The sequence below is a fragment of the Nasonia vitripennis genome, chromosome 4 (assembly GCF_009193385.2).
Source record: "Nasonia vitripennis strain AsymCx chromosome 4, Nvit_psr_1.1, whole genome shotgun sequence".
Lineage (NCBI taxonomy): Eukaryota > Metazoa > Arthropoda > Insecta > Hymenoptera > Pteromalidae > Nasonia > Nasonia vitripennis.
In genome coordinates, this window is record NC_045760.1 from 3,605,070 (window position 1) to 3,632,617 (window position 27,548).

Sequence of the window (27,548 nt, forward strand, 5' to 3'; positions counted from 1 at the left end):
TATGGGCTCCGAGATTCGTTTAACACTCGACTGCTGCTGCTGCTCTGGCTTCATCTTCGGCTGGTTAGGAGGTGACTCGCGATGGAACTTTTACACACGCATACTCGGGAGGAGCTGCTGAACTCTGTAATTGCGCAGCTGCCTTAGATCGCGATTCGCGACAAGGATTTTTACTCGTTATACAAGAATGTGTGCAGGAATAAATCATTATCATACAGCCGCAAATCGCGCGAACACAGGGAATACGAAAGTAGGACACGACGACGATCGAGCGATGTTATTTTAAGTTTTCCGCTGGGGGATATCTCCTCTCTCTCTCTCTCTCTCTCTCTCTCTCGCTCACACGCATAATACGCACGCCCTAATCGGCTTCCTCCCGAAAGACGTCGGGAGAGAAGACAGGCAGAGGGGTCGGAATATACACGAGAGCGGCCGACGACCCTATACACTCCCCCAACCCCCCTGACTCGGCAGACGGATACATCGCGCTTTTTTAGCTATACTCGGATTTCTTCTCAGGCAGGCCTGTGTCCTGACGCCTCTATGCGTGTAGTCGGACTAACCCCTGCGGCCCGGAGACGAGATTCGCGATGGAGGATTGATGCCCCCCTCGAGGCTGGATTCAAAACGCTTTACACTCTCTTAACGGACCTGTTGATCCTATGATATTCCATTCGTGTAACGCGCTGTTTATTTTAAACACGCCGTTGTCGTGCGCGTTGCGACGCCCTTCTTCCCTCTGATCCGATCCATTCTTCGACTTGTTTCTTTACTTCGCGTCTCCGTGTGTACAGAGCTCGGCGCATTAATTCGATAAAAAGCACGGACTACCAGCGCGTAATTAACTCTTCAAGCTCGTAAATTACAGTCGCGGTGAACCAGTCTTTCATCCGCTGATTACTTTTTCCTCGAGAGTCTCTCCTTTCTCGGAGGACAAGCGAGGCGCTCTCTCGTGCGCTCAATACACACTCGCAACAATCGTCGACCCGCCCAAAATAAAGTTTCCGGAGAAGAGTGGACCACACGGTTACTCCGGCTTTAATGACTTTCACACTCGCCGCCCGGCGTTTGTGAATGAACCTGAGGCCGGATGTGCTCCGCTGAGCGTTTTGCATCATCAGCCCCCTTGAATGAAACTTTTACGAGTCTTATAGAAAATACTGCGCGGCGCTGAATGCGAGAGGCAATATAAACGTGCGGAGAGTACTACTTTGACTACCGTCGCGCGGGGCAATAAAAACGACAAGTGTGCGCGCAGGATGAGAGAACTGGACTCGCCTCGCATTATTGCGTGATATTAGCTGCTGTGTGCAGTCTCTCGGCGGAGGGGGGGGGGGGGACAAGAAGCGCGAAATTTTACGACTCGCTCGAGCATCGCGAAAATTGCTGTTCGTCGTTGTAATATACTTTGCCAAGCGATTTTGAAAGTATAGCTTTCGAATCGACTCTGAAAATCCCGAGATCTCGATAATTCAGTCGTGCCTAAGAGACAGACGAACGAAGCGTTCAGTGGTTTTATAAGAAACAAACAGCTCCGTGAAAGTAAACGCGGCTCCGCGCGCAGTTACATAAATCAGGCGACAATCACCGAGCGCGGCTTCCCATTAGACAGAGTCCAAAAGGCTCTCGCAATTTTTTCATCATCCTGTACTAGCGCGATAAGAAAAAAAGAAAGAAGAATTCAAAGCGTTCCCGCGATTCTCTCGTCGTATTAATCCGCAGCTGGCGCATATTATCCCGCGAGCTCGCGCTCCTTTTGAAAACGCGCGCGGCGACAAGAAGAGGATAATTTCCACGTCTCTAATCTTTTTATATCGCCGTCTTGAAAAATGCCCTCACTCTCTGTATGTCCCTCGCCGCTACTGCTCACGAAGAGAGCCGAGATCATGCAAGTATAAAACTACGCGGGGAGAGCGAGTTTTTGCCGCGACATTCGCGACACTTCTCCACGTAGAGACTGCAGTGAGGAGCAGCAGCGTCGATTATGATAACTACGCGGCGGCCGAGGGAAAAAGCCGGGAAAAATTCGCGCCGAGAGAAGAGAGAAGGACGGGAGAGTTTCGTTAGGAATTTCTACTAGGCTCGCGTTAACGAGGCCGTGTGTGCGATGCTGCGTTGAAAAATTTTCTGTACTCACCGTAAGGTCGGTCCGTCATCGGCTCGCAGGGATCTGTAACAGAAAGAGAACGGAATTGCTTTTTAGAACAGATCTGCGAGCGTCTCTCATTAGCCCCAGAGCTATATACGTCGTCTGCTCGAAACTGGAAATCTAATTTCGATTCGAATTGCTCAGTATACATGTGCATCTACATAAGTACGGGTTGCTTGCTGAGCCGAGTTCCCGGAATGACGATTTCCGTGAGATGCCCAATACATCTGTCTCTTTCTCTTCTCCCTACTACTCTAACTCTCGCTCACACACGCGTCGTTACAATTACCGCACGGTCCTTCTGCGTAAAACCATGAAGGCTGCAAAATCGTTCCCCGGAAGTCTCTCGAAGATTCGCATTCGTCGCCGTCGCATATATGATAATCTTTCGGCGCGGAGCGAAATGTAACGAATTTGAAAATAAGGCGCGGTTTCCCGGAGTCGATAGTTGCTTCTCGTCCCGAGAATATCTCCTCGTCGTCGCCTTCTTCTTTTTCGGGTCTCTCAGTCTCAGAGATAGAGAGAGAGAGAGAGAGAGAGAGAGAGAGAGAGAAAAAGATCGACGATCGAGATAACGAGAGGCTCGCGTGTGCCCGAGACACCCACACGCGTTTATACAAGCGTGCACACGGCCGGCATCTGGTATTCCGTTTTCGAGCTGTCGAAGAGGTGCGAGAACGTTGCCGCCGCTGCGCGTGTATGAGGAATAATGCCGATGCTTTATCCGGCCGATGATCGCAATCGCGGCAGCAGCGAGCCGTGTATTCTAATATTTTCCACGAAATCAGCGGCCGGCCGGAGATCGCAGCACGAATCACTAATGGCCTGCCTCTGCTGCTGCTGAATCCACACACGGGATGGCTTTAAGTGGCGAAAAATAACAGGAACTCCGGCGAGAGGCGATAAACAATAAATATTAAACGATCGAAGAGACGCGCGTGTGTATATGGGAATCTCTGCGTTGTTGTTTTCACCAGCTGTGTTTGTGTATACGCACATGTGTGCGTGTGTGTGTGTGTGGGAGAGGGGTGACTGAATCTCAATTAGCGAGGCGTGAGCTCGTTGAGTAATCCATCCATCTACGGACATGTGCAGCAGCGTAGTTGGACAGGGGGGCTAAACGCGCAGCCTTTCGCTTTCGCGGTGCGACCAATTAGCTGATCGTCGCGTAAGAGCTTCTTGAATATGCTTTTCGGGTATATAATTGATTTACTTTTTGGAACAAATTTGTTCGCATAAAAGAGACGAGGGGATTATAAACACGCGTGTTATTTACGTCGAGAGGATCTCGGCTGTAAAGACAATTATAAATTAGAATGAAACGGACACCTGCTTCCACATCCTCTGCGTGCGGCGCGAGAGCCTCGATTATTCATGCGAAGGTGTGTTCTGAAAAGCAATCGCGCGCTATTACCATAGCGAGTATACGCTTTTCACTTGAATGTTAATTGCCAAGAGAGAGAGAGAGAGAGAGAGAGGGGGGGGCGGCTAACTGTTTGTAATTGGGTATGTATTGCTTATGCTCGATCGTAAAAAGGGTAGTGAACGTTACGAAACGGAGCTGCGATGAATATTCAAATTAGAGAAGACACTTTCGTGCGCAAACATCCTATACATTTTCCTTCTCTCGCAGCGACAAATTGCACAACAATACAAAGACACACATCGACAGGTCGATCTCGATCTCGATTCAATTAAGACACGCACTCGGGTTCCAAAGTTCACTGACCAGTCATCGATCCGCTCATTTCATTCTCTCTCTCACACACACACACAATGCTCGTATCTCGCCGCGTTATCTCGATCTCTCGCAAGCGGCAAAAATAAAGTTCACCAAATCTCGAAGCCACACTGCACTGGACTCCCCCCCCCCCTCGAGAGAGAATAAATAAATCGGACCGGCGGATCGTGAAATCTGTCGACGGGAGGTCGTCGCCGATTCGGACGCGCCGTAATTAACGACAAACAATGTGCTGCGATATATATGCACGCGGCTCGAGAGAGCATTAATCGATTGACTCGCCGTATGGGTCCGGGAGCGTCGAGCTGTTAATCATTCGCGGAGCAATCGATACGTGCATGCAAAAATCGACGCTTCTAGATAAAAAGTGTATACGGAATTTAATTAGCGACCAACAATTCAATTCATTAGTGCGATTTCCGTACAAAGAAAAGTATTCACACTGTCTACTCATTTCGATGTTCATTAAAATGATTTACTCGCTGACATGTTGGCCGTATATGCGGTGTTATGATTTTCTGAAGTCTCAGCGTTACTTCCAGCCATAAAGCCGCTCGTTAAGGAATTTCACATGAATAGATGCAGCAGGCAGATTACCAAGCACACTATAAGTATATAGTATAAAAAAATCGTACATATTTTTTTACGCACTAAAATGTATAATATTAATACGGTTGCAGGCATACACGCAGACTACGCGCATAGATAAGTGGCCGAAGACAAGCCCTGCCTCTATACATACATACATGCACGCGCGCGTGTACATAATGGAAACAATGAATATTGGATATCGCGCTGCGGCGGTCGGCTGCAGCAGCGGCGGCGGTGAGTCTTGAAAGGAGGGCAAAAAAGCGCGGCAGGAGCCGAAGATACCATAGACATTTACGATTCATTAATCCCAGAGACTCGCGAGTGACTTTCGCTTAATAAGATGGTCCGCGGCAAGCGTCGCTCGATCATGTGTACACACGGCTGTATAATAATGCGCGCGAGTAGCTCTCTTTCTTCCCCCCGCGGTCTCAGGTGGTCTCAATGACTCGACGCCAAGCGGCGCATAACGAATTATTCCCGACTCGATTTCGAGCTATATCCTTTTTCTTTCTCGAAGTGAATCTCTCGTTTCAAGGAAAATCATTTCGTTCGATTGTGCTATGGGGAGCAGGGGAAATTCCATTATGGAAAGGAATTTTTTCGACGTTGCGTAATACAAGAGTTTAAGTTTTGAGAATAAAGTTTGATTACGCCGGATAATGAATGGATGCAAACTTTCTATTGAATTACTACGTGCAGGTAGCCGGCTGTTATTTGCCGCTAACTGGCAGCTCGCAGCGTCTCGCAATAGTCCGTTACATTACATCCCGAAACGCTTATTCGGAAAAATTAAATAAAAAAGCTACCATACTCGTTACACATCGAGCGCGTATTATGGAAGAAGTAGAATAAGCGGCTAGAAAGTAAGTATACAGTATGCGTTGTATAGAAGCGCATTAAAGAAGATTTCACGAGGTGTGCGAAATTGTCAAAAGAGTCATTAAGATTGATGATTACACGGGCGATTCGCGCGCGCTGCCTCCGGGTAACGATCCGTCACCGCTCCCTACTTTCCTCGGCTTTGCATCTTCCCTCTCTTCCTTATACACTTGCACAATAGCGCTGACTCGAGAGTCGCGCGACGGAAGCTGCTCATCTCTCTCTCTCTCTCTCTCTCTCTCTCTCTCTCTCTCTCTCTCTCTCTCTCTTGTGGCAGCGGGGCGAAGCAGTATAGAGCGGCGCACCGACTCACTTTCATGCAGAGTGTGTGGGATCACCGTGTGTCGGCTCTAGACAAAGAGAAGACTCGCGAGCGCGAGGGGGAAAGGATTGGTCGGGCCGAGAGAGGTATAACTAATGGGCGAAAGAAAGTGCGCCGCGGGAGCAGCCTCCCGTCTCTCTCTCTCTCTCTCTCCCGGCAGTAAAGTCAACGGTTGCCGCCCCGGCAAAAAAACGCCAAATTGGCCGAAATGAGAGTTACGTAGGCAAAGGAGACCGCGGCTGCTGCTGCTGCTGCTGACGCGGGAATGGCTCTTGCGTACCTTGATTGACCGGCTTTGCGGGCTCGGCGAGATGCATTTGTCGCGATTATTGCCAGTCGATATTGCGTGTTCTTTTTTACTGACTCTGGTTATATTTTCGTTTTCACGCTTCGAGCTGAGAATCGTCGGGGGATGACGCGTTGGGAAAGATCTCTCCTGGATATCATTGGAGAAAATCTGTGTCACGCCACTCACACACACACGCGCGTGCGCGCAGCTGTGCGCGATTAAACGCGAAAATAACGGAGAGAGGCAATGAGCAGAGTCACTTTGAAAATTGAATCGGAGCACTACCGCCCAATGAAATCTTTGTGTTCGGCTCTCCGGTGCGGAGCGCAATTGCGCCTCAAAGAGGTAGCTGCTACTGCAGCTGTAGAGAGAGTGAGAGAGAGAGAGAGAGAGAGAGAGAGAGAGAGAGCAGAAGCCATGCGGAATGACTCGGGCAGTTTGCATTACGCCGAGTCGTTGGGTTTTCAGTTAACCGTCGGTAATGCGCAATTGGACGTGCGCTTTTGCCGCCGAGTTACGACTAGAGGCCCGAATTAACCCACACAGCTATCTCCTGCCCGATGCAAATTACTTTCGTTATTCGCCGCCCTGAGCCATGTATACTATAATACACGGGATAAGTATTTCGTTGCGTCAGGTGCTAACTACAGCGGATTTGAATTTTAGTCGCCGACGCTGTTTGAGACGCGGAGAGAACGTATAGGGACAAAAGTCAGAGCAATAAGGTCTCCGCTCGCAAATTAGCTGAATAGATCCAACGGAGGAGTCGGTCAACAAGCAATTACCTCTGCGCGTATGCCCGGGTAGGAAAACGAAGGTGAACGCCGAGAGTTCGTTTGAGAGTTGCCACACACAGTTGTGGCTACTCGGAGCGGAATAAATTACGCCGCCTTTAGGAAAGCCAGCGTTCAAACCGAATTACTTTTTCTGGCATAAAAAGAGAGCATATCAAAGCAGTGGACAGTTATTCAGCAGCGCGCGGAATCACTCGCTGCCGCCGCCGAGTCTCTTGCTTTATTCTTTATGTAACGCTCGCGGGAGATCTGTAAAAAAAGTGTGAAGCCGGCTTCTCGTTGCATGCTTAATTTACAAACGGATTTCGCCGTTCGCGATGTCGAAAACTGCTCGAGATCCGTGTATACGCGAGGACAAATCGTTTCCACGAAGGACAAATATGCACCCCGGCACGAGGAACACAATAGGAGGCTTTGTTCGCAGCGATAAATTTTCCTGGACCCTTCCCCGAAGATTTAAATATGTGAGCCGGACCCCAACGAGTTTCCCGTAACCGTAATGGTTTGTCTGATAGAGTCCAACCCTTCCCCTCTGATGGTCTGGCGATGTGCAAGCGAAAAGTGCTCCCCGTGCTTATTATATGCAGCGTAATTTTCCTTATTCGTATTACTACCGCGTGACAGTGAGTGATGTGCTCCTATTTCCACATTTGGATGTTTCTTTGTTGGAACTGTATACAGTGTGTGGCCAGATGTATTCGTCAAACTTTCGCACTATCGAGTTCGAGCAAACACGGGAAACATTACATCCGCTGTAGCAATGAGGAATTATCAATCGATCTTCTCCCGGCCGCGATAAATTACGATAAATCAGCCCGATATCGTCGTCGAATCGGAAATTCAGTCACTTAGATGGAATGCCGCGATGCCATTAATCCGCGGCATTATCTCCGGCTACAAAAGTCCCAATCAGCGGCCTATTCAAATCCAGCTGGAATTATTAGAAACAGCTCTATACTCAATAGCAGCTCGCGCGCGATTTAAATAAGCGTTTAGTCGGTGATCCGCGATAAATCTCGTTTTTCTCGCTCGCAATATACAAGTGCCAACACACACAAGCGGCTCGTGCGAATTATCGACGACGGCAAAACAAAGCGGAGCTACCGCTGCGCCACTGGATAATCGGTGTGTATAGCGCCGTTCTGTTCTCTCTCTCTCTCTATCTCTTGCTCTGTGTTCTTTAATTAGCATAATTGGCCGATTATGATCTCCGTCGAGCGCGGAGAGTTCAATAAGTTTAATGGCACGTTGTAAAGCAAACATCGTGCATTTTTCAGACGAGGATTAACGAGCCGGAAAATGTTACTAATGCTTCTATTACGCCGCGCCACGTGGCCTCCTTCGCCTATTAATGGACCGGCTTATCGCGCGAACTACGAGAGCGTTGAAAAGCTTGTTTTTTTCTAATTGTCCACACCTTGAATTCGACGGTCTTCCAGAGATTTCGCGCGAGTACAACCTTTCCGCTAAGAATAAGGGAAAAGGCCCATTCAACGGATCGTTTAACCCGCTGCTCCCCCTCTCGAAATCCGTTTACGCTACAAAACTATGCGCCCTTTTTGAGGCGCGCACTGCTTTTTTAAACGCAAAAACGCGGCCCCCATCGTATAATACCTCTGCGCATTATTAGTATTAATAACGCGAGCGGATCACGTGACCGCAGCGGCGCGAGCAAATTTATGATAGCAATTACCATTAGCGCACGCCTGTGTATGTGTGTGTGTGTGCGCGCGCGCGCGTGAGCCGCTGCGCTGAAAAAACCAACAGAGTCTTCAATACTATCGCAGGAAAGATCGCGCCGGAAGCATAACTCGATACGCGCATACACACTGGCGCGCGAATCGCATATTTGCATGCGCGGAAATGATTCCCGAGATTCGCCGGAAACACACCGGATAATGTTACTCTCCGCGCGCTCTCGTCTCTCGTTATTATATATGAAACAAAAAAAAGAGAAGAGCCGAGGGGGCCGCTTACGCGACTACTGCAGATTCATCTCTATTCGCACAGTGTAAGGTAATGGGAGAGAAGGACGGGATTTTATAAACTCGCGAATGTGCAAAATTTTTTCCTACGCTGTATCGTATTTTAAAAGGTCAGGCCTGCCGCCGCTGCGGAGGTTTTATGTTTTCTTACATAAACCCGAGAACGTATTTTACGTAATTATGACGAGAGCAAGAAGTTTATCGCCTTTTGATAATTAACTTTCTTACGGTTTGCATGAATTATATGCGCGTATTAGCGCATTGATTTATACATCGTATACAGTTCCGAATTTTCATTAAAACGAGTTCGAGCATAATCGAAATCGCTCATACACGGCGATCGACAAAAAGCACACACATTCACATGCGAGAGCGAGAGGAAGTCAAGGGAATCGCGCGCGCGCGCGCGGCTCACAAATAAGTGTAACGAGGCGTATACAGCGAGAGTTCGGGGAAGTACGTGACATGGTTTTGACCAAGCCTATATTTGTTTAACCCGGAACTCGAGAGTTGCGCGTCCCATTGTAGCGCGAAATCGTTCTCGGCCGAGCACATAAATAGAGGGCGCTCGCGTACATATACATTCGCGAGAAATTGCATTCGCCAGCAGCAGCAGGAGGAAAAAAAGTGGAAGACACGGTGATTTATAAATCGTGCTAAGTGCGAGAAGCAGCTCGTAGAGGGGAGTTGTGCAGCCTTGCAGAAACGTCGGCTAAAATATTATAATATGCAAGCTTACGCACTTTCGCGTCGCGCGCGCACGCACAAATCGCGGCCGAGATCGTGTTTCCGACGCACCGCTCGCGGAATATTATGCATATTTCTTTCTTTTTTTTTTTTTTTGTTTCGTTATACGCGCTCTATTCGTGTCGTCCAGCAAAAAGGATAAAATAACGCCGACGATTCATGTATTAATTAGCTCTTCTTTGGAAATTGCAACGCGCCGATTTCAATTTTTTTTTTAATTAGTTCGACCGTTTGTGCGCGCGATATCGGTATGAATATTCAGGTCCTCGATGACGGCGCGATAATTCGACTAAAATCTTGAGTTTACGGGTTGCTTGATGCGCAAACAACAGCTTGGAAGCTTTATTTCGAACTTTCTTCCAAGCATAAAGCCATCAAACCCGCCCAGCCGCGGGTTAATTAGCGGAAAATATGAATATTAATACGGTCTGCATCGTGCATTCCTTTCGTCTCCATTAACCCGGCGATCCATCACCGATCTTTACGAGGCTAGCGTTATATTACGTGTTGATAAAAAAAAGTGTAGCATTCGAACTATCCCTATATACACGCAATTTCGCGAAAAGCAAGAGAGAGAGAGAGAGAGAGAGAGAGAGAGAGAGAGAGAGAGAGAGAGAGATAATCGAGAGCTTCCCTTGTACATAAACACGTAGACAGTATACGAACTTTGCATAGCCGGCGAAATAACGCCGGTCTCTCACGCAGCTGACTGCGCGCGAGCATTTCTGCGGCACGCACATACCTTCATTCGCGCGTCCCGATAAAAGTGCAAGAGCCCGAGCGCATTAAACGAAGACGGATGGAAGTGAGACAGGCATTCCGCAAAGGAGGAGGTGGTATGTATATGCCTATACACGCGTGCGTATATGCATGCGGCGGCCGGGCTTTTATCAAAACCGCTCATCGTGCGGCACATCCGGATTCAAATTACGCCTTCGTGCTTACGCTTATGTTTATTTATCCAGTTATTAAAATTACATTAAGACCAGTCTGGCCTTAATTATATATGTAACGTCTTAGAGAGAGAGTGAGAGAGAGAGAGAGGGCGACTTGGTTCTATACGTGTATGCTTGTATCGGATGCGCTCACCTTCGCCGCGTCCCGAGAGAGAGAGAGAGAGAGAGAGAGAGAGAGAGAGAGAGAGAAAGAGAAAAAAATACTCGCTCCTTTTCACTCCCCTGCGCTTTTCTGAAGTCCTCGCGTTTTGTTCGATATTAAAAGCGCACAGAGTGCTGCTTAATTATGTAAAAACGAAGCGCGCGCGTTTTCATGCCAACGTATTCGTAATAACAGCTTTCACGATTAATTTAACGCGGCTGTTGAAGGGTCGCCACTCCACGCGCGCTCGGGAATTTCGTACACGTTTTCGTATATGTACGAGTGCGTGTGTATGTATAATCGAGAACAAATGCGGGAATATTTTGTACAGAACATTTTTTTTATAGGCTTTTAACGATAGGTTGTATGTCCGCCGCTGCTTTGCATGATGATTAAGACTTTGTGTTATACGATCAATGTACAGTTTTAATTGGCCTTGAATATCGTGTACTTAAATTGAAATTATCCGCAACGTAGCGAATACAACGCCGTCGAGGGTTATATTACAAGGCGATATGTCAAGTTAAATTATAACATTAATTACGTAACGCGTCGCGTCCGTGGGTATATTTTTAAAAAACGATTATTTGTGCAGTGCAAACATTGCATAATGCTTCTAGCTTCAAACTCTTCGAAAGAGAGAGAGACGCGAACCAATTATGTCCGATGATCGATGTGCCGTGCGTCTGATTAATAATTTTAACAATACAAAAGTTCGAATCGATATACCTCGCTAATATACAACTGAGAGTCCAACAAGCTCTTTGACGTCATTCGATCTCGGCATTTTCATTTTGCTCCTCCGCGGATGGGCCCTGCAACTTTCACAGTCTCGCACGATCGCAGCGTCATTGCGTCTTATTCGCACAAGATCAACCTTCGCCTTATATATGGCGGAATTTTGTACGCCTTATTTGCCGAGCAAAAACTAACGAATCTCTTCCAGGCCATCAACGTTGTGAATAAAAATCGAGGGGTATAAACGTGCTATGTTTAAAAAAAATGTTTACCGAGAGTCTAGCAAGTAAAAACATAATCTTCGTGGAAATTGTCTACGGTTTCGAGTTCTACGGTTTCAATTCCTGTTATGCATTCTGTTATGATAATCTACTTTGTAATCTCAGGAATTCCTCCATTCTGATACCGGCTAAAAATACTCGAACGTTCGGAAACGCTGCCTATTATACCCTTTTCTTTTACTAGTTAAAAAATAAAATAAAAAATTTTGCAATAAAGGACGCTTAAAACACCTATTACGAGCAGTTCGGCACGCGTCGCGGTGTGCATTAGAGATGCTCGTGTGTCGCTGTGTATACTCGGCATTATCTTTACACAGGCGAAGATAATGCGCGAGAGGATCGTGTGCGCGCGCGCGTACGTGTGCGAGAAAAAGTAGGCTGATTCACGAGAAGCTCGGATTTTTTAGCGGCTCTTGCGCAACGACGACAAAAGAGCATCTTAGCAAAGATTTTCATAATAGCACGAGTCATAGAACAAAATTGCTTTGGACTGTCCTTTCTCCCTAACGCTTTCTATAATCACAAACTCCCGCCACACTTTGGACTAGATTTCCATACTTCACGTTCCAAATAAGCTCTCGGCCACACGCTCGCTCGCAACCTGTCGTCCGCTTATTATTTACCCAGGCGAGCATAGTTGATAATTAAAAACCCGATATAGCTACGCTATGTGCGTGTGCACATTATAATATCGTGTGTGCCTGTGTCTATATTGTATCCAAAAAGCAACTCTGTCTCCTGGCAAGCGTGACATAATTACAGCCATCAGAGGCGTGTGCGCGAGCACACACAAGTAGCCGCAAAGTCGAGGAGAGGAAACAAACAAAAGCGCGGCGGCAAATTGTCCCTCTGAAAAGAAAGTGGCAGTCGTCGTGCCAGTTGGCCTCCGTTATGTAAATGGTCGCAGCTCGCGCGAGAGATAATTTCGGCCGGGGCTGAAATGAAAAGAAAAAAAGGGCGCTCGGTCAAGTATAATTCGCGAAGAAGAAGAAGAAGAAGAAGGGCGGCGAGAAAAAGAGAGTACGCATGTGTGTGTGTGTGTGCGGGTCGTCCTCGCGCACGATGACCGTTGCAGGGGCCTAGTCTATCCTTTCCAGACAGTCATTGCGGTTCTTAAACCGCGAGCGGCTCGTTTCGCACGTCATGCAGAGAGCAAGGCCGTCGCGCGCAAGCCATATGCCCCTATGCAAATCTTCAGCCTGGGCTGCTTGTTTTTTTTTTCGTCGATTTTCCCGCTGCGCGGTACAGCAGATATTGCGAGAGAAGAGAGACTCATTTATCAAAGGCCGTAAGCAGATCTCTCGTCGACAGGCTGCGGATTATCGTTGCTGTATAAGATGCAATCGAAAGTTGCGAGGGAAATGCAAAGCGGCAACCTCAGCCGTCGGTTTTTCCATCGCGGACGATCAATCGGCGCACAAAGCATTTCCTTGGAAAAACAGAAAAAGACTCGCATAATGTGCACACCGGGAATCTCGTAAAGCTCATCGCAAACAGCGCACGCACCGTCCCGCGAGAGATTCTCACTAAAAATACTCGTCGGCGGCGAGATGAAAACGGAAAGAGATATACTCGCGGGTAATTCATCTTGCACACGCGCTGTGTATTTACATGCATTTTATATTGAAATAACAAGGAAACGGCGTCGCGAAGCGGTGATTCACAGCCCTATGCGGTGCAGCGCATAACGCGTGCACTTGAACGCGCGGAGAGTCTCTCGCGAACGAGGGCAGCGCGTTTTTATTGCCACGCACGAAGGTCTAATTAAAGAAACCGCCGCGCACTCGCGTTACCGCGTATAGGAAAATGAACTCGTTACGAGGAGATGCGCTGGTCTGACTATACACACTCGAGAGAGGAAATACTCGCGCGAGGATGACACTCTCGATCTCGATGCGTGCGCTCAAGGATACGCGCGTGTGTACACGACGTTCTCACGGGAAAGAATGAATGGGAGATCTTTCTCTCGTCGGCACCTTCGATCGAGGGCTTCTCCCTTTGTTTTCACCGATGAGTCGTGGAAGGTCATATTATACTCCGATCTCGTTTTCGATCAGATTTTCACTTCAAAGCGCGAGCGCGCTCACGACTGCGCATTACGCTCATTTCCATTCAGCGATATATAAACGCAGCCGTGACATAATAAGCCGATCCGCGGAGATTCTCATTTTCCTCGTAAATCACCGCGCTCTCTCTCTCTCTCTCTCTCTCTCTCTCGCCGACTTTCGCAATGATCCTCTCGGAATCCCGAGGACTGCAGCATCACCCGCGCGTCAGCGATTCTCCGCTTTTTTTCAGGGCCCTCTCTGCGAACTTCAGCAAAGCAGGTGTCCTCGGTGCATTCCCGTTCGCCGGAATCATCCTCTTCCTGTCTTGTACTACACTCGCGAGTAACGAGCTGAGTAGGCGCCGTAGTACAAAAGTGTATGTACCTTTCATTCACTGATTCACGCTCGGGAGAGAGAGAGAAAGAGAAGACGCATAGCCTACTGCGAGCTGTAGTAGGAAATTCTTCCTTCGAGCGTGTAATGATAAATTTCGACAGCGTGACTGATTCCAGGATCTCGGCGAGAGATAAGTCGCTCGCGGCGCGGCTGATTAGAAACGAATTGAAAAAAATAGTATCGACGTTCGTAGAAAACACGGATTTCACATTCAGGGTCTTATCGCGTTTGTGTGTTTTCATAGTCAGTGAATCACGAGCTCTCGAGAGATGCGCCTATTTTTTGCGCGTGCAGCTGTAATATTTGCACGACGTTCGTTTTTCAACCTCTTACATGCGTCGAAAAATTCCGAAAATCGCTTTCCCCGAAAGAGTAATTTACGTGCCACACAGTGCGCGCACCTTATACATATACTACCGCGTTACAGGTAGCTGTCTCTCTCTTCGCGCACAATCGCCTCCTGCAGCAGCAGCGCCAAGTGAATCTCGTTTCAAGGACCGACGTTGCAACGTGGATCGAATGCTCTTTCTCTCGCGCGCGCCGCGAACCGGATAAATGATGGAAATTACCATATTCATTGCATTGTCGGACGAGTGCAGCAGGTGAGCGAGAGAGACGACGCGCGCCGTATTTGGAAAGCGCGCGGCCATGCTAATCCCGAGAGCGAGATGGATTGCTGCGCCGAGCTCTCTGCGACGAGGTTTATGCGTCGTCGCGAAATTGAGCATCGTTATATGATACGCGGACGTGCGCGCGAGGGGGTAATTAGGTGTCTTTTTATAGACGACAACGCGCGAGAATACAGTGGTTTTCCTTAACGCGTACACTTGGATAGGCTTATTTCGAGCGCACGAATTTTCCATAAACAAAGCACGGAAGAGCGAATGAAAGCCATAAAGCGAACGGTTAAAAGAAGAGAGCTGAGCTACTGCCGAGAGCGCGCGGCATATATCGAATACAAAGTACATCATTTACGCATAAATCGCGTCACGAGCGCGCCGAAAGCGCGCGAAGGATAACCCCTCTCTTTGCGTCTCACGGCACATATATCTAACGAAATCCGTGCAGTGGAACGAAGAGGCGACGGACACACTCGCTAGCTCGTATACAGCAGCGCGTTAGTGGATGACCAAGCGCGAGCTACGTGTCGTTAGCGACTAGTCACTGCATTAACGTACCTACATAGCCGCGCGTATGTGCCATTATAGGTTTTATTATGAGACGAGCATTTCCTTTCCGATGTACCAAGGCCGTCGGATTTTTCCCACACTAATACACCGGCAAGCAGCGGAGAGTTTCTCTCCGTGTTGTTGTTGTACACATACACGCGTTATATTCCGCGCAGACGATTACACTCGAATCCGAAAGGAATACGTGTTGCCTATTTAACGGGAATCGCTGTATGTATACGCGGCGCTGTTTTGCGTACACCTCGATCGTAGTGCGTGATGCCATTGGATCGAGCGGTGATTATTCCGGGAGAATCTCTCTGCGTTGTGCAAACTCGTTCTAATTGTGCGTTATTACGCCGAGGTTAATTATTCTTCGTGCACGAAAAACGATTATACCGTTTGTTATGCTTGGTTAATGAATAAGCGCGTTTTTTTTCGTCTGTCGTATCTGAAAAAAAGAACATTTTGTTCGTTGGATCTTGTGCGTTACACGAGGTGAGAGAAACCGCGGGGAAAACTGTTTCCTATGTAATTATATCCCAGAGCCAATGACAAAAGTCACGTATAATACAAAAGTGGAAAAAAGCCGAGTCGGTATCTCTGTTTGATCGAGATTGTCGATAATTCGCCGCAGAAAAAGAGAGAGAGAGAGAGAGAGAGGGAGATGTTTGTTTATACCGCGACGCGGTGAGACGCGGATTAAGCAATATAATCGCGTACGCGCATTTTACAAAGTTATTGATGCACCGCCGCCGCGAGTACGTCGTATCGTTCGCGCACACACGAGCATCATCAGTCCATAAATTAGCAGAAAAAAATGAATAAAAGAGGCATCGCGGCCAGACGAAAATAAGAGGAGCGAAAATAGGTGTAAACATTGATATCCCGCTGAGAGAGCGAGCAGTAGTGCGGCGGCGGCTCGCGGCTGAGAATTAAAGTCTAGATGTATTTTTAAACGGCCTGCAGCATCATCACTCTAATCCCGCTCGCCGCGTGTAACCCGTATCCCAGGAGAAATCTCATTAGATTATACCCATCGATGACTGCTACACGTAACGATATTTTCAAAAAGTCCAAATACACTCGAAGAAGAGAAAAACGCGCGCGCGCAAACCACCTCCCGCGGTATTACACGTATACAGAGAAGCCTATCGCGTCGTTTATAAACAGGTGGATGAAAGAAGAAGCGGCAGCGTGCGAGCGCTCGGCAAAATGAAAGGTGAAAAGAAGCGATAAGGATCAGAGTCAGGGGCGTAACGCTTGGGCGCGTGGCCCCCGCTATCCCGCGCGCGACAACCCTTCTCTCTCGGAACTTTTCGAGTATAGGTATACCTGTGTATAGACGCGGCTGTGGACGGAAAGTCGGTCGCGTGTCGCGTGTGGTGATTTGTCGGCGATACACGGGCTCGCGCAGGTATACGTATGTGTGAGAGAGACCCTCGTTATTCGGAAGACACGTGAGCGCGCAGTGGTTAGATGTAGATCGAGAGAGAGAGAGAGAGAGAATGCGAGAGAGGAAGCAGGAGGTTAATTGCTTCCGAATCGCGCGTCCCTTGAATACATTTTTATTTTTATTTTACACTACCGCACAACGGTAGTACATCGCCGAGAGGCAAAGCAAGCAGCTTATTAAAAACTCCGAGGCAGCAAGCTTATAATTCACGAAAATCGCGCAGCAGGATCGTATACGAGCGAATAAAAAAGATAGAGAGAGAGAGAGAGAGAGAGAGAGAGAGAGAGAGAGAGAGAGAACAAAGCGGAATAACGTGTATATAGGTGCTGGCCGAAGGACGAAAGGGTTGTGCGACGCCTATACCTCCACCTCCTCCTGCTGCTGCTGGCTACCTGATCGAAGGAGCCGCGCTCGCGAGACACAAGAGAGAAAGAAGAAGGCGTCGAACCATAGTGGAGAGAGAGAGAGAGAGATAAGCGAAGAGGAGAGAAGAAAGAAGCCACGTGACTCCCCTGGAGCGCTAGCTCCTCAATTCCTTATTGGAAATCCTTTCCCGGGCCGCAGCCTGACCTATCCAAGGTGAGATTTATCCGTCGGCTTTACCTACGTGTGTAGGGATGCACGCTGTTCTTTCTCTCTATCTCTCTGGATATAGTGTGTACAGCGACGACACGTTCCTTCCTACCCCCCCCCTCCTCCTCTTCTTTTCTCATTTCCGATTCCGCCGCGATTTTCTTATCGTCCTTGGCCCTGCTTATCCTCGACGCCGTGTCAAGTCCGCTCTCCGTTTTATGACTTTGACAAGGGGACGCATTGCTTTTTAACGAAGGTTGCCTGTCCGCGACAAAAGTTTCTCTACAGCACCAACTTTTTATTTCGAAGAAATGGTAACTCTCGTATACGGACATAAAAGCGAATTATGTAAACACGCGGGGATCGATGACCAATCGATATACTCTCTAATTTTTTTTTCTAGCCTCCGAATTTCTATTCTATGCCATACGTTGCGCAAGAAGCCCGAATATTTCCATGAGACACGAAAAATGCATTGGAGCAAAAAAATCCCGCCGACCCCTTTTTTTCCATCGCGCGCGCGTAAGAAACCGATCTTTCATCAGAGAGAGAGACGCGCACCTACGCGTAGAAGCAACAAAAAAACTATAGAAAGCCGAGCTAGCGCGTGCGGCTGATCTCGTTCGCTCGACGTCGGCATTGTGTATACCTATAATTGAGAGAGGAGCTCGAGGGCCAAAACAGGTTGTGTCTCGGCCCTCCCGAACTCTCGCGCGGCTATATAATCGAAGTCGATCGATTGCGTCAGAAGAAAATAGTAGCTGCACTTCCGCTTCGGACGATTAAACGCTCTCCCTCTCGCTCTACGACAATAATTAGTCACCGAAGCCGTGATCGATTCGATATTGTTATTGACGAGTGTATAATATCGCGAGGCGCTAATCTAAAGCTCGATCGTACACACGTGCGCGCCTCCTACGCATCGGGCTTTTCGCGCTCTTTCTATTTCAAACGGCGTCGAATTCGTAGTAACGGCGTAATCACGCGGGAGTATCGTGTATGTAAAGTGCTCTCACTCGGCTGGCTATATAATCTTATCTCCAGCGGCGATCTCTGTATTATTATTTAATAACTATAAGACGCCCGATGCGCGAGCGCGAGAGCGATGAAAAAAAATCGTTTAATAACAATTTATAAGCCTATCGCGCGAGAGAGATTGATAAAGTCTGGTTTTTATCGGCCGTCTATATGTGGCCCGAATGACAAGTCGTTTGATGTGCGCGAGAGAGCAGATTCACGGTTTTACGTGGGATTTCAGCACTGGTCAGCGGAGATAGCGTATTGGCCGAGTTAGTCACGACGAAGCGTGTCTCAACGCGTACATCCCCTACGTGTATAGGTATTTGAATAATGAGTCGGTATTTAAATGGAGATTAACGTTTTTTCGCTCGGCGCGGACAAAGTGCGACTCGACTTTTACAACGTCGACGAGAGAGACAACAATGGGTTGTAACGTTATTTTACGGCGTTAAGTCACTTTTGTGTGTATACGGAGAAACAATAAAAAAATCGTAGAGTCAACGCGACGATCGAAAAATTTCCGTTCTCAACGATGCAACGCGTTTCTAACAAAAGACGATGTTTTATTGATGTCAAATACCTGCAGCAGCAGCGGCGACGAACATCATATTACACGGAACCGGCGCACAACAAACACCAATCACTGCGCGCACGTGTACAAAAGCGTCGATTGCGATCTCGAAAAAAGGCAGCGCCGCGCATCCAAACACACATATGCAACTCTTTCTCTGTCACTATCCGCTGAACACAACAACAACTTGTCAACTCTTCCGAGTCGAGTGTGACTACGTGCGTCGATCAGCAGCAAACGCCGACTAAATATGACCACACACTCCTTTACACATGTACTATTTGCCGAATGACACACGCCACTCTTGTCGCGATAATGAATCGCCCGCGCGGTATCAACACTCTTCGTCTCTCCCCCCCCCCCTCTCTCTCTCTCTCACACATGGCTGTATATAATAATACACGCAACCCTAACCCTCTTCCTGTGCGCGATATAACGTATTGTCGCCGAAATTCGCACCACGCGTCCCTTGACCGTTACGAGAAGTGCATCGGACACGCAACGGGCATTATGTATAGGCATATGAAGAGAGAGCGAGAGGACTGCCTCGACACCTCGATATATAACACACAGCGTTTCCGGTCGCGTCTTCGCGCTCGCGCGAGCTCGCAGAGAGCTAGCGACCTTTATCTCTGGCCGAGCGAGCCAAGCCTTGGTTTTTTGAGTGACGTGTGCATATATGCGCGATTGCGAGCAGATAAAGCGCGACGCGAGTCAGTCCGCTCGGGTGTATAATATATAGGTAAAGCAAGCCGAAACAGCATCGCGGGAGCGTTTTTATTTTCAGGAGTGTGATTCACATTTCGTCATCGCAGGCACTCGATCTGTCGATATTTGAAAAATAGGGCTTTATCTCCTATAAGGCGCTGTGAATCAGACGCGGATTATATTCGCGTGCGATGCAAAACTATCACATTTTTCTAATGAATCGCTCGCTCGCAGCAACAACAAAAAACACGCAAAGGCCTATTATATAGCGCATTTCACATCACGCATTTATATAACAGAGGAACAGTCGGAGAACTTAATTTTTATTCATACAAGAAAAACACGAGACTTGCTCGTTCTCGCAAAGCTTGTAATTCGATTCCTCCACGCCTATGCGCAGTTTCCGTCCGGTACTTCTTTTTCATTTGAATATCAAGAGTAGCAGTGGCAGCGACACGGTGAAATTATTCGCGCGCGCTCTCAATGAGTTCTTAGACGCCAGTAAACTCGCGAGCGCGCGAAAAAGCGTTTCCGCGATCCCAAGCAGGAAATCGATCGAGAGGTGCGTTTCGCTTTTTACGAGCGCGAATGCTCTTCTCGCCGGTGCGAAACAACTGGAATATCGGTCGGCCCGCTAGAGTAGTACTTTCACGAATTGACGCGCTGTCTAATTTGCCGGTACGGAGAGATAAAAAAAGCGTCTAGGAGTTGATAATAGAGGCACGTTGATGAGAGCTGAAAACGCGGCCAGGATTTTTCACGTGTTGTGGGAGATGAGAGAATTCGATGTGCTAAGCCTTTAAAAATACTCGAGTCTAATATGTAGATTATCTTGATTGATTTGTATTAAGGCGTTGTTAATGACGTTTAGCTGATTGGGCTCGATCGCTATGACTTCATTGATATACAGCAGATATATGTTTATAATTGCTGATGCGAACTTGCGTCTGTTGAGAGTCTGGCGTGCGGACCTCCACGTCGATGTTTTCGCATCGAAATCGCTCATCTTTTAATTTTTTGTGCACCTATAAGTGCTTATTATACTCTTGTCAAAAAGTACAAATTTAAACGAGCCTAAATCTGCACTGAAAATGCGTCGGAGAAAAGTTCTCTTATCTCTAGAGCAACGTGTCTCTAATAGAGACTTTCTTCGGACACTAATCCGTCTCTAAAAACACGCCTAATAATTTCCACGAATCGGGACACGTTTATACCTGCGCGAACTGAGTCACTCAAAAAGATAAACTCCCCGAGATTACATCGTCGCTCGAGTTAGAGATCTTAATTACCATACCGACGCCCAAAAACACGCACCGAGCACAAGCGCTCAGTCCTATGCTATTTAGAGTATTTTTTTTCTGAAGGCACTCTTATCTAGATCTGGCTAGATTGATTGAGAAATCAGCGGTGATATGCACGTTACGCATTTCAATGGGATTATCTATGATAATGTATAATGAGGCGAATATACCATTGTACGTTAATTTGAGCAAACAGCAGTGTATTTGATACCGAGGATAATTTTTCTTTTTTAAAATGATATAACAGCTCAGCTGTTTATCGGTGCATTATTTATTGAGATACGACATTTTCGGTTTTAATTAAATATACTTTCGACTGATTAAATATTATACAAACGCAGTAAAGTTTAATAAGATGCGATACGACGATGAATTTATTACAGGGCAATTTGCGAGAGTCCGAGCTTTAGATGTACACCTTCTCTCGTTATTTTGCAATTGTTTCATTGTATAATAAAAAAGTAGTACGGAAAGTATAGTGATAAATATAATTAAGCAACTATTCGCTAATTATTCGAAGATTTTATATCGAATTGTGAAAATTTTTATAGAAGACGCGCAACGTGACTGCAATGCACTGCCTTCCACGAAAAGTACATAGAAAAAGGCGATAATTGAATTCGTGGTAGCTTATTAATATTACAATGCCACGCGCGCGAGCGCGATAGCGTTCACGTAACAAATTTTTTATATTTAAATTAATTCGCACCACAATTGCAAAAGCGTTTTTAAAGCGAAGAGCGCATTATTAAGTTGCGATTGCGATGCGCGCGCTGTGCACTGGTAACTTAACGTTGCACAATCGTCGTAACAATAATCCGACAAATGGGAGTTTGCGGGAAGCGCACATTATCGGCTGCGCGATTATAAGTGCACGCTCATTTACGCTGTTTTTCTGCTCTATCAGAACCGCGAATGAGACAATCAAACGAAATCGTCATGCTCCATCAAGTGGCCCTCGGCCAATTTGCCTAAAAGGCCGCGTCGTGGGACTTGACGTACGTACCGGGTGTTCAAAAACTAGCCACTGCTGCACAAAAGCAGCATCACTCAATAGGCTCGAAAGACACCGCTACATACCGTCCTCGGGCGCGAAGCAGGATTGAAACCAGTTGGAGCCGAAAAAAATCCCAATTGAAATCACCTCCTCCTTTCAACACCCCGTATACCATCTCCGTCCGAGGACAGGCGCCAGGGGCCAACGAGAAAATGTATTCACGATCCCCGCGTCTCGCGCGGCAAGCTCAAACAATTTGCCGGGCGTAATCGCGCTAATAACAGAGCGGACCTCTCTGCTCCATGTCGGCGCGACGTAACTCTAAGGTAGTAGCTGCCGCTGCTTCTGTGGCGGCTGTGGAAAAAGCGAAAGCGCGATTTCGACTATGGCCCCGCGAAAGCGGCCCGCAAGACAAATAACGATTATTATTATTACACCTGCGCGCGAGTTCGCGCGCACCGCCCACTTGTGTACTCGCTTTCCTGGATTTTTTTTTGTCGTGCACGCACGTGTGGCTCCTTCTAATTATCACGTGAAATCGCGAGAGGTTCGAGTGTGTTCACGAGATCGGCTGATGGGGATCGGCGCGCGGGATTAGAGATAACGATCATAATGAAGTCGGTTTTATGTATCTCAATTATTTATTGGGGATTAGTGTGTGTATCGTATACGCGTACGAAGAGTTTATTATTTCAGTTTGATGTAGTCACATTAGAGAAATTTCCTTTTCTAATCTAGCGGTATCGCGCAGGGGGTCCTTGTTTATTCTACCGACCCCTGCTCGCTCTTTTTGGGAGAACGAGAGAGCCTCGATAAAGGATTGCGAGCGATTGGCCTCCAATCGAGATTTACGAGACTTTGGGGGAAGTTTCGGCCCGATAAGCTTTCGTTTTCGGATTGATTAAGTCATTCGTTAGATAGTGTCGGCGATCGGCATTATCGGACCTTTCGTCAGGCATCCGGAGAATATGGACGCCAGGTGTCGTCGATTGCTTCCCGGCATGCACAGACCGCGCGCGGCACCTAATGGAATTATCCTAACGGCGAAAAGCTTTCTAATAATTACGTGAATTATTGCGTAAATAGATAAATAAGCCGCTCTCGATAAAAGTCCCGAATGAAAAATCATGGCGAAGCACGATATATATATATATATATATATATATATAGGCTACAGGGAAAATCTTGCGATAATACGTCCTTGAGCTGCGGCGGTTATTACCTCGAAACTTCCCGTAGTTTCTGCGCTTTACCTATCGATATCAAAGCCGAGTTTATCGGCTTAATCGTAGCTGGATTTTTTGCTCCTCTTAACTATACGATCTAGCAATTATGTAAAAACGATATTGAAAGTGTAACTCGATATAAAAATTAGAGATAAGTATATAGTCTCAATGTCGCCGATAAAGCCAATAATGCGTTTCTAAAGGCGGCCGATGACGCACGTGTGCGATCAAATTATTATAGGTTTTCCCATTTTATTAATTCGTCAATTTGAAGCATAATACTTGAGCGAGGAAGTGAACAAACTGGAAAAATAATTCAAAGTCGAATTACTTAGAGAGCAAAAATTGCACCGGGGCGGACAACTGGCAATTAATTAATAAATAGCAATATTTCTAATTAGCAAGCGGCGCAGAGATACGGTATCGGCGTCGATTGAAATGAAATGTCGTATTAATCAACGTCCTTCGATCTCTCCCGACAACGCGTGTATAATTATGCAAATATATGAGCACACGCGGAGTTTTCAACGCAGATTAGATTAGATAAATGCAGCGTTCAACAACTGCTGCGAGTTTATCGCGTAGGGTGTACGGTTATACAGCGATAAACGGATTGAATTTTCCGACAGGTATACGATCGCCATTCGAATCTTTTGTCGAAATTTGCCTATCTCCGATACAAAATCGCACACAGACGCGAGAAAAGGTGCGGGGCTCGAATAGAGGAGCAGGTAAAATCGTAGCAGACGATTACCGATCGCGTTAGCCTCGTACGGCGACGACAAAGGGAGGCACAACAATGAGGCACACGCGCCCTCGTCGAGTGTCCGGAGAATAGGAGACGTGACAGCTGCCACGAGCACTACTGTAAGTTCCGGGATTAATGCTCTGCTATTACTATATATGCACTCTCGAAGCTTGAAAAAATTTTTCAAAAAATTATAAATTAACGAGTCTACTGACCGCTCTCGAGTCCGCGAAGAGGTCCGCTGGGGCTGCCTCCGGTGGACACTCCCTCGTCCTCGCTGCCGCTGTCGCTGCCCTCGCTGGGGCTGTAGCTCCTCTTGCTTACGGCGGCCACCTTGGCGATCTTGGCCAGCACACTGTTCGTCCCGTTGTTGTTGTCGTGGTGCATGTTGGCCGCCCTGAGCCTCTCCTGCACGGTCTTGGCCCTGGCGTGGAGCCTCTGCTGCTGCAGCGAGCCGACGGAGAAGTCCAGCGGCTGATCGACGTCCCCCTGACTCGAGCTCTGCTGCTGCTGTTGCTGTTGCTGGGCGACCACCTGCACGGCGGGCCTGGGGGCAGCCGGGATCGGCGAGACCTGCTGCTCCTGGAGACTCGGCGGAGTCCACCACTGGTGTCCGGGCGCGGCGCCCCCCTGCATCGACCTCCAGGCCTCGATGGTGTTGTTGTTCGTCGGGCTCTTCTGCTTGAGCTGCTGCTGCTGCTGCTGCTGCTGCTGCTGCTGCATAGCCTCGGCGAGATTGTGAGCGCCGCTCTCGAGGAGGTGCATGCTCGGCGTCTGCGTCATGGACGCGGCGGCCAGGGCGGCCGCGAAGCCGAGCTGCTGCTGCTGCTGCTGCTGCTGCGTCGGCGGTGCCGGCGGCGGACTCGACTCCAGCGAGGCCCGCCTCGAGAACTGGCTGGACGAGGTCACCTGCTGGTTCTGCGTCGACGCGGAGGAGGACGAGCTGGGAACGATCAGCGGCGGCGGAGGTGGCGGACACTGGCGCACGCTCCTCGCGGCCTCCGCGACCCAGCGACGCACCGCCTCGCTGTCGAGGCCCGCCAACCCTGCGGTCTTCGTCTTGGCTGAGGCAGCCGCGGCGGCGAGATGCTGCTGCTGCAGGTGCTGCTGCTGCTGCTTGTGGCTGTTATGGTGGTTATGGTGGTGGTGATGGTGATGGTGATGATGGTTCAGCAGCGCCAGGCCCTTCTCGTTCAGCGAGCCGGGCAACGCCAGGAGCCCGGTGCCCGCCACCGCGGCGACTTTGGCTACCGCCGGGCCGCTACCCCCGAACCCGCTCAACGCCGCGAGATCCAACGTGGTTGCGCTTGTCGTGGGCTCGAAGCTCGATGATCGCTGCACTCTCAGTCTCTCTTGGCTGTAGCACTCTCGCTAGAACTAGAACTAGGCTTGTTCGCGAGGGCACGCGGATTCCGGTGCGACAGGTGTACTAAGCGGACACCGAGCGGCTCCTCGAGCGAGAACTGCACAACAACGATAACAACATCATCCCGTGCACAGGCACACAGCACCGCGCGCGGCGAGCTTGTCTCGAGGGGGGGGGAGGGAGACGAGTCTGTTCGTATACGTATCACGCGGCTCCTGATCCCGCGCACCTGTCACCCATGTCTTCTATTGTATACAGACAGACAGCGAACTGAACACGCACGAGACGAGTGCGGGGGCACAGAACCTAACCTCTCGATATCCCTTTGTCCCTGATGCGCACAGTACATCCAGCGAGAAAATCGTCACTATGCTGCAATCGTGTCAATGCATTCCGCACTCACTCCGGCGTTGTAAACAGAGAGGGGCTCGCGAGAACGGAACGACGAGGCGGCGGCGGCGGCGGCGGCGGTTCGATGCTGTCGCGTGCATGTGTGCAGCTACACTAGAGAGAGGCTCGGCTTGCGCCGGCCGCGCGAACGGTCGGCTCTCTCTCTCTCTCGCTCTCGGACCTGGTGGGGGAGTCTCGCGTCGCTATCGAGCGAGTGAGAGAGAGAGTGAGAGAGAGAACGGCATAAAGCGCTCGCTGCTATCGCGGAGCGAGCGAGCCGTGTTCTTTGCGCGCGCGGTGGGGGCCAGAGCGCGTGCGTCGGTGGGGAAGCTAGGGGCCAATGCGAGGGAACCGCGAGACGACCGGTCACGCCCACGAGCGGCTCGCGAATCGCTCGCGCGTTGGCACGGACCGCTGCAGCGACGCCGAGGACGTCGTTTTCTTCTCCGCGCGAGAAGAAGTCAAGATATCCGAGAGAGACGGGAGATGCTATTGCAGCCGGGAGAAGTGGGAGACGTCACGCGCCGCCGGCGGAGGGATGTTGCTGCTTCGCTATATTTGCATGCCTGCGCGCAGCGCGAGGACGGCCGATTCTTGGTAAGTGCGTTTGTTTACTTCTTCTACCGGTTATACTAGGGGCTTCTCGGAAAAGAGACTGGCCGTGTTGCAGAACGTTGCCGCCGGTGTATATCTCGTCACCTCTCGTCGTATACAGCTCGAAATCTCGCTCGCATTTACGGATTATTAAGGACTCGCCTTTGTCCCCTGATGGATGGAAGTCTCCTCCGACGACGGCGAAAGGGTTGCATGCGATAATCCTAAGCCCTGAGAACGTGCTGGCTGCTTCTTCCCTTTATCGAGCCGCCCGCACATTCTAGTCTCGCGTGCGCGTAGAGAGAGAGAGAGAGAATTGGTCATTCGATAGCTCTGGAGTATGCAATATCCATTCGCGAGACGGCCAGTTTTTCCGAGAGAGACGCGCGTGGGCTGCGACTGTGTGTGTGTTTTTTTTTTCGAACACCCTTTTCTCTCTCCGTGATGCCTCGTTATGGCAGGTATTCTCGCTTTGTTTTCCCTCTCTCCTCTCTCTCTCTCTCTCTCGCGCTCTCTCCCTGGTGTTTGTCAATTCTTACGATTTCATATAGCTGACCAATTATGCGTCTAGATGGAAAGCAACCATTGAAAATCACACCCCTCGACAGGAGCTCGCTGCTTCTTTACACTCCACCCACAAAGGGGATAGCTCGCTCGCTCGTTCGCCGATCATTACCATACCCCGCTCGCGCGCTCAGGCATTCGCTCCCCTCCGTAAAGCATCGCTTTCCAGCAGCATAGTGGCATTTGAATTCGACATGCGCGCAACGCCCTCGAGAGCGCTTTAAAGCTTGGCTCGTCGGCGCGTTATTGGTCGTGAAGAAGGCGCGGCGCTATCGCAGCCCCTCTCTCGCTCCCTCGACCTCACCTATGCTGCTACCCCTTCTCTCTCTCTCTCTCTCTCTCTCTCTCTCTCTCTCTCTCTCTCTTCATCCCTCAGGACGTCGACGACGAGGCTGGCATCTCCTTATCGCTCATGCGCTATCATATTTCCATGAGGGAAGTAGGGGCGCGTCTCCCTCTCTCTTTCTCTCTCGCGGGGGGCATTTGAATCCGCGCAAGCGTCGACTCCCAAGGGGTCGCGCGAAAGGTGTTTTAAAGTGGCTCTTATTGGCCGTAGGAGAGCGCACCCCATGGCCGCCCCTTTCCTGCCTACGTCGACGTGTTTTTTCCTTCTCCTTCTCGCGAGCGGCGGCAGCTTTTTTTTTTTTTTTTATAGCCAGCACCTTATCCCCCACCTATTCGCGAGCCGTGCGTAGCTATTTTCTTGGATAAATTTGCATAAAACAATCATTTCCCGATCCGACGCGTCATCAGCCTGTCCCTCACTCATCCCAAAGCAGCACCGAACTCCCCCTCGCTCTTTCTCTG

At 49.0% G+C, this 27,548-nt stretch overlaps 2 protein-coding genes across 5 annotated transcripts in view; one reads left to right on the plus strand and one right to left on the minus strand.

The window, feature by feature from the left end:
- LOC100119000 (POU domain, class 2, transcription factor 2) overlaps window positions 1-25,723 on the minus strand; it is a 101,304-nt gene extending 75,581 nt beyond the window's left edge. Inside the window, exons 1-2 of one of the 4 annotated variants that reach the window (XM_032598926.1) lie at window positions 24,043-25,723; window positions 2,138-2,170 (exon numbers count right to left, since the gene is read on the minus strand). In XM_032598926.1, coding sequence (XP_032454817.1) covers window positions 2,138-2,170; window positions 24,043-24,610 — 601 coding nt within the window. In that variant the 5' untranslated portion in view covers window positions 24,611-25,723. The remainder of the gene's footprint in view (window positions 1-2,137; window positions 2,171-24,042) is intronic. The other 3 variants (XM_032598927.1, XM_008213133.4, XM_032598928.1) reach the window with 3 other exon arrangements.
- Window positions 25,724-25,867: 144 nt separating this feature from the next.
- LOC107981007 overlaps window positions 25,868-27,548 on the plus strand; it is a 95,586-nt gene continuing 93,905 nt past the window's right edge. The window contains exon 1 of the mRNA XM_016984831.2: window positions 25,868-26,180. Coding sequence (XP_016840320.2) covers window positions 26,070-26,180 — 111 coding nt within the window. The 5' untranslated portion in view covers window positions 25,868-26,069. The remainder of the gene's footprint in view (window positions 26,181-27,548) is intronic.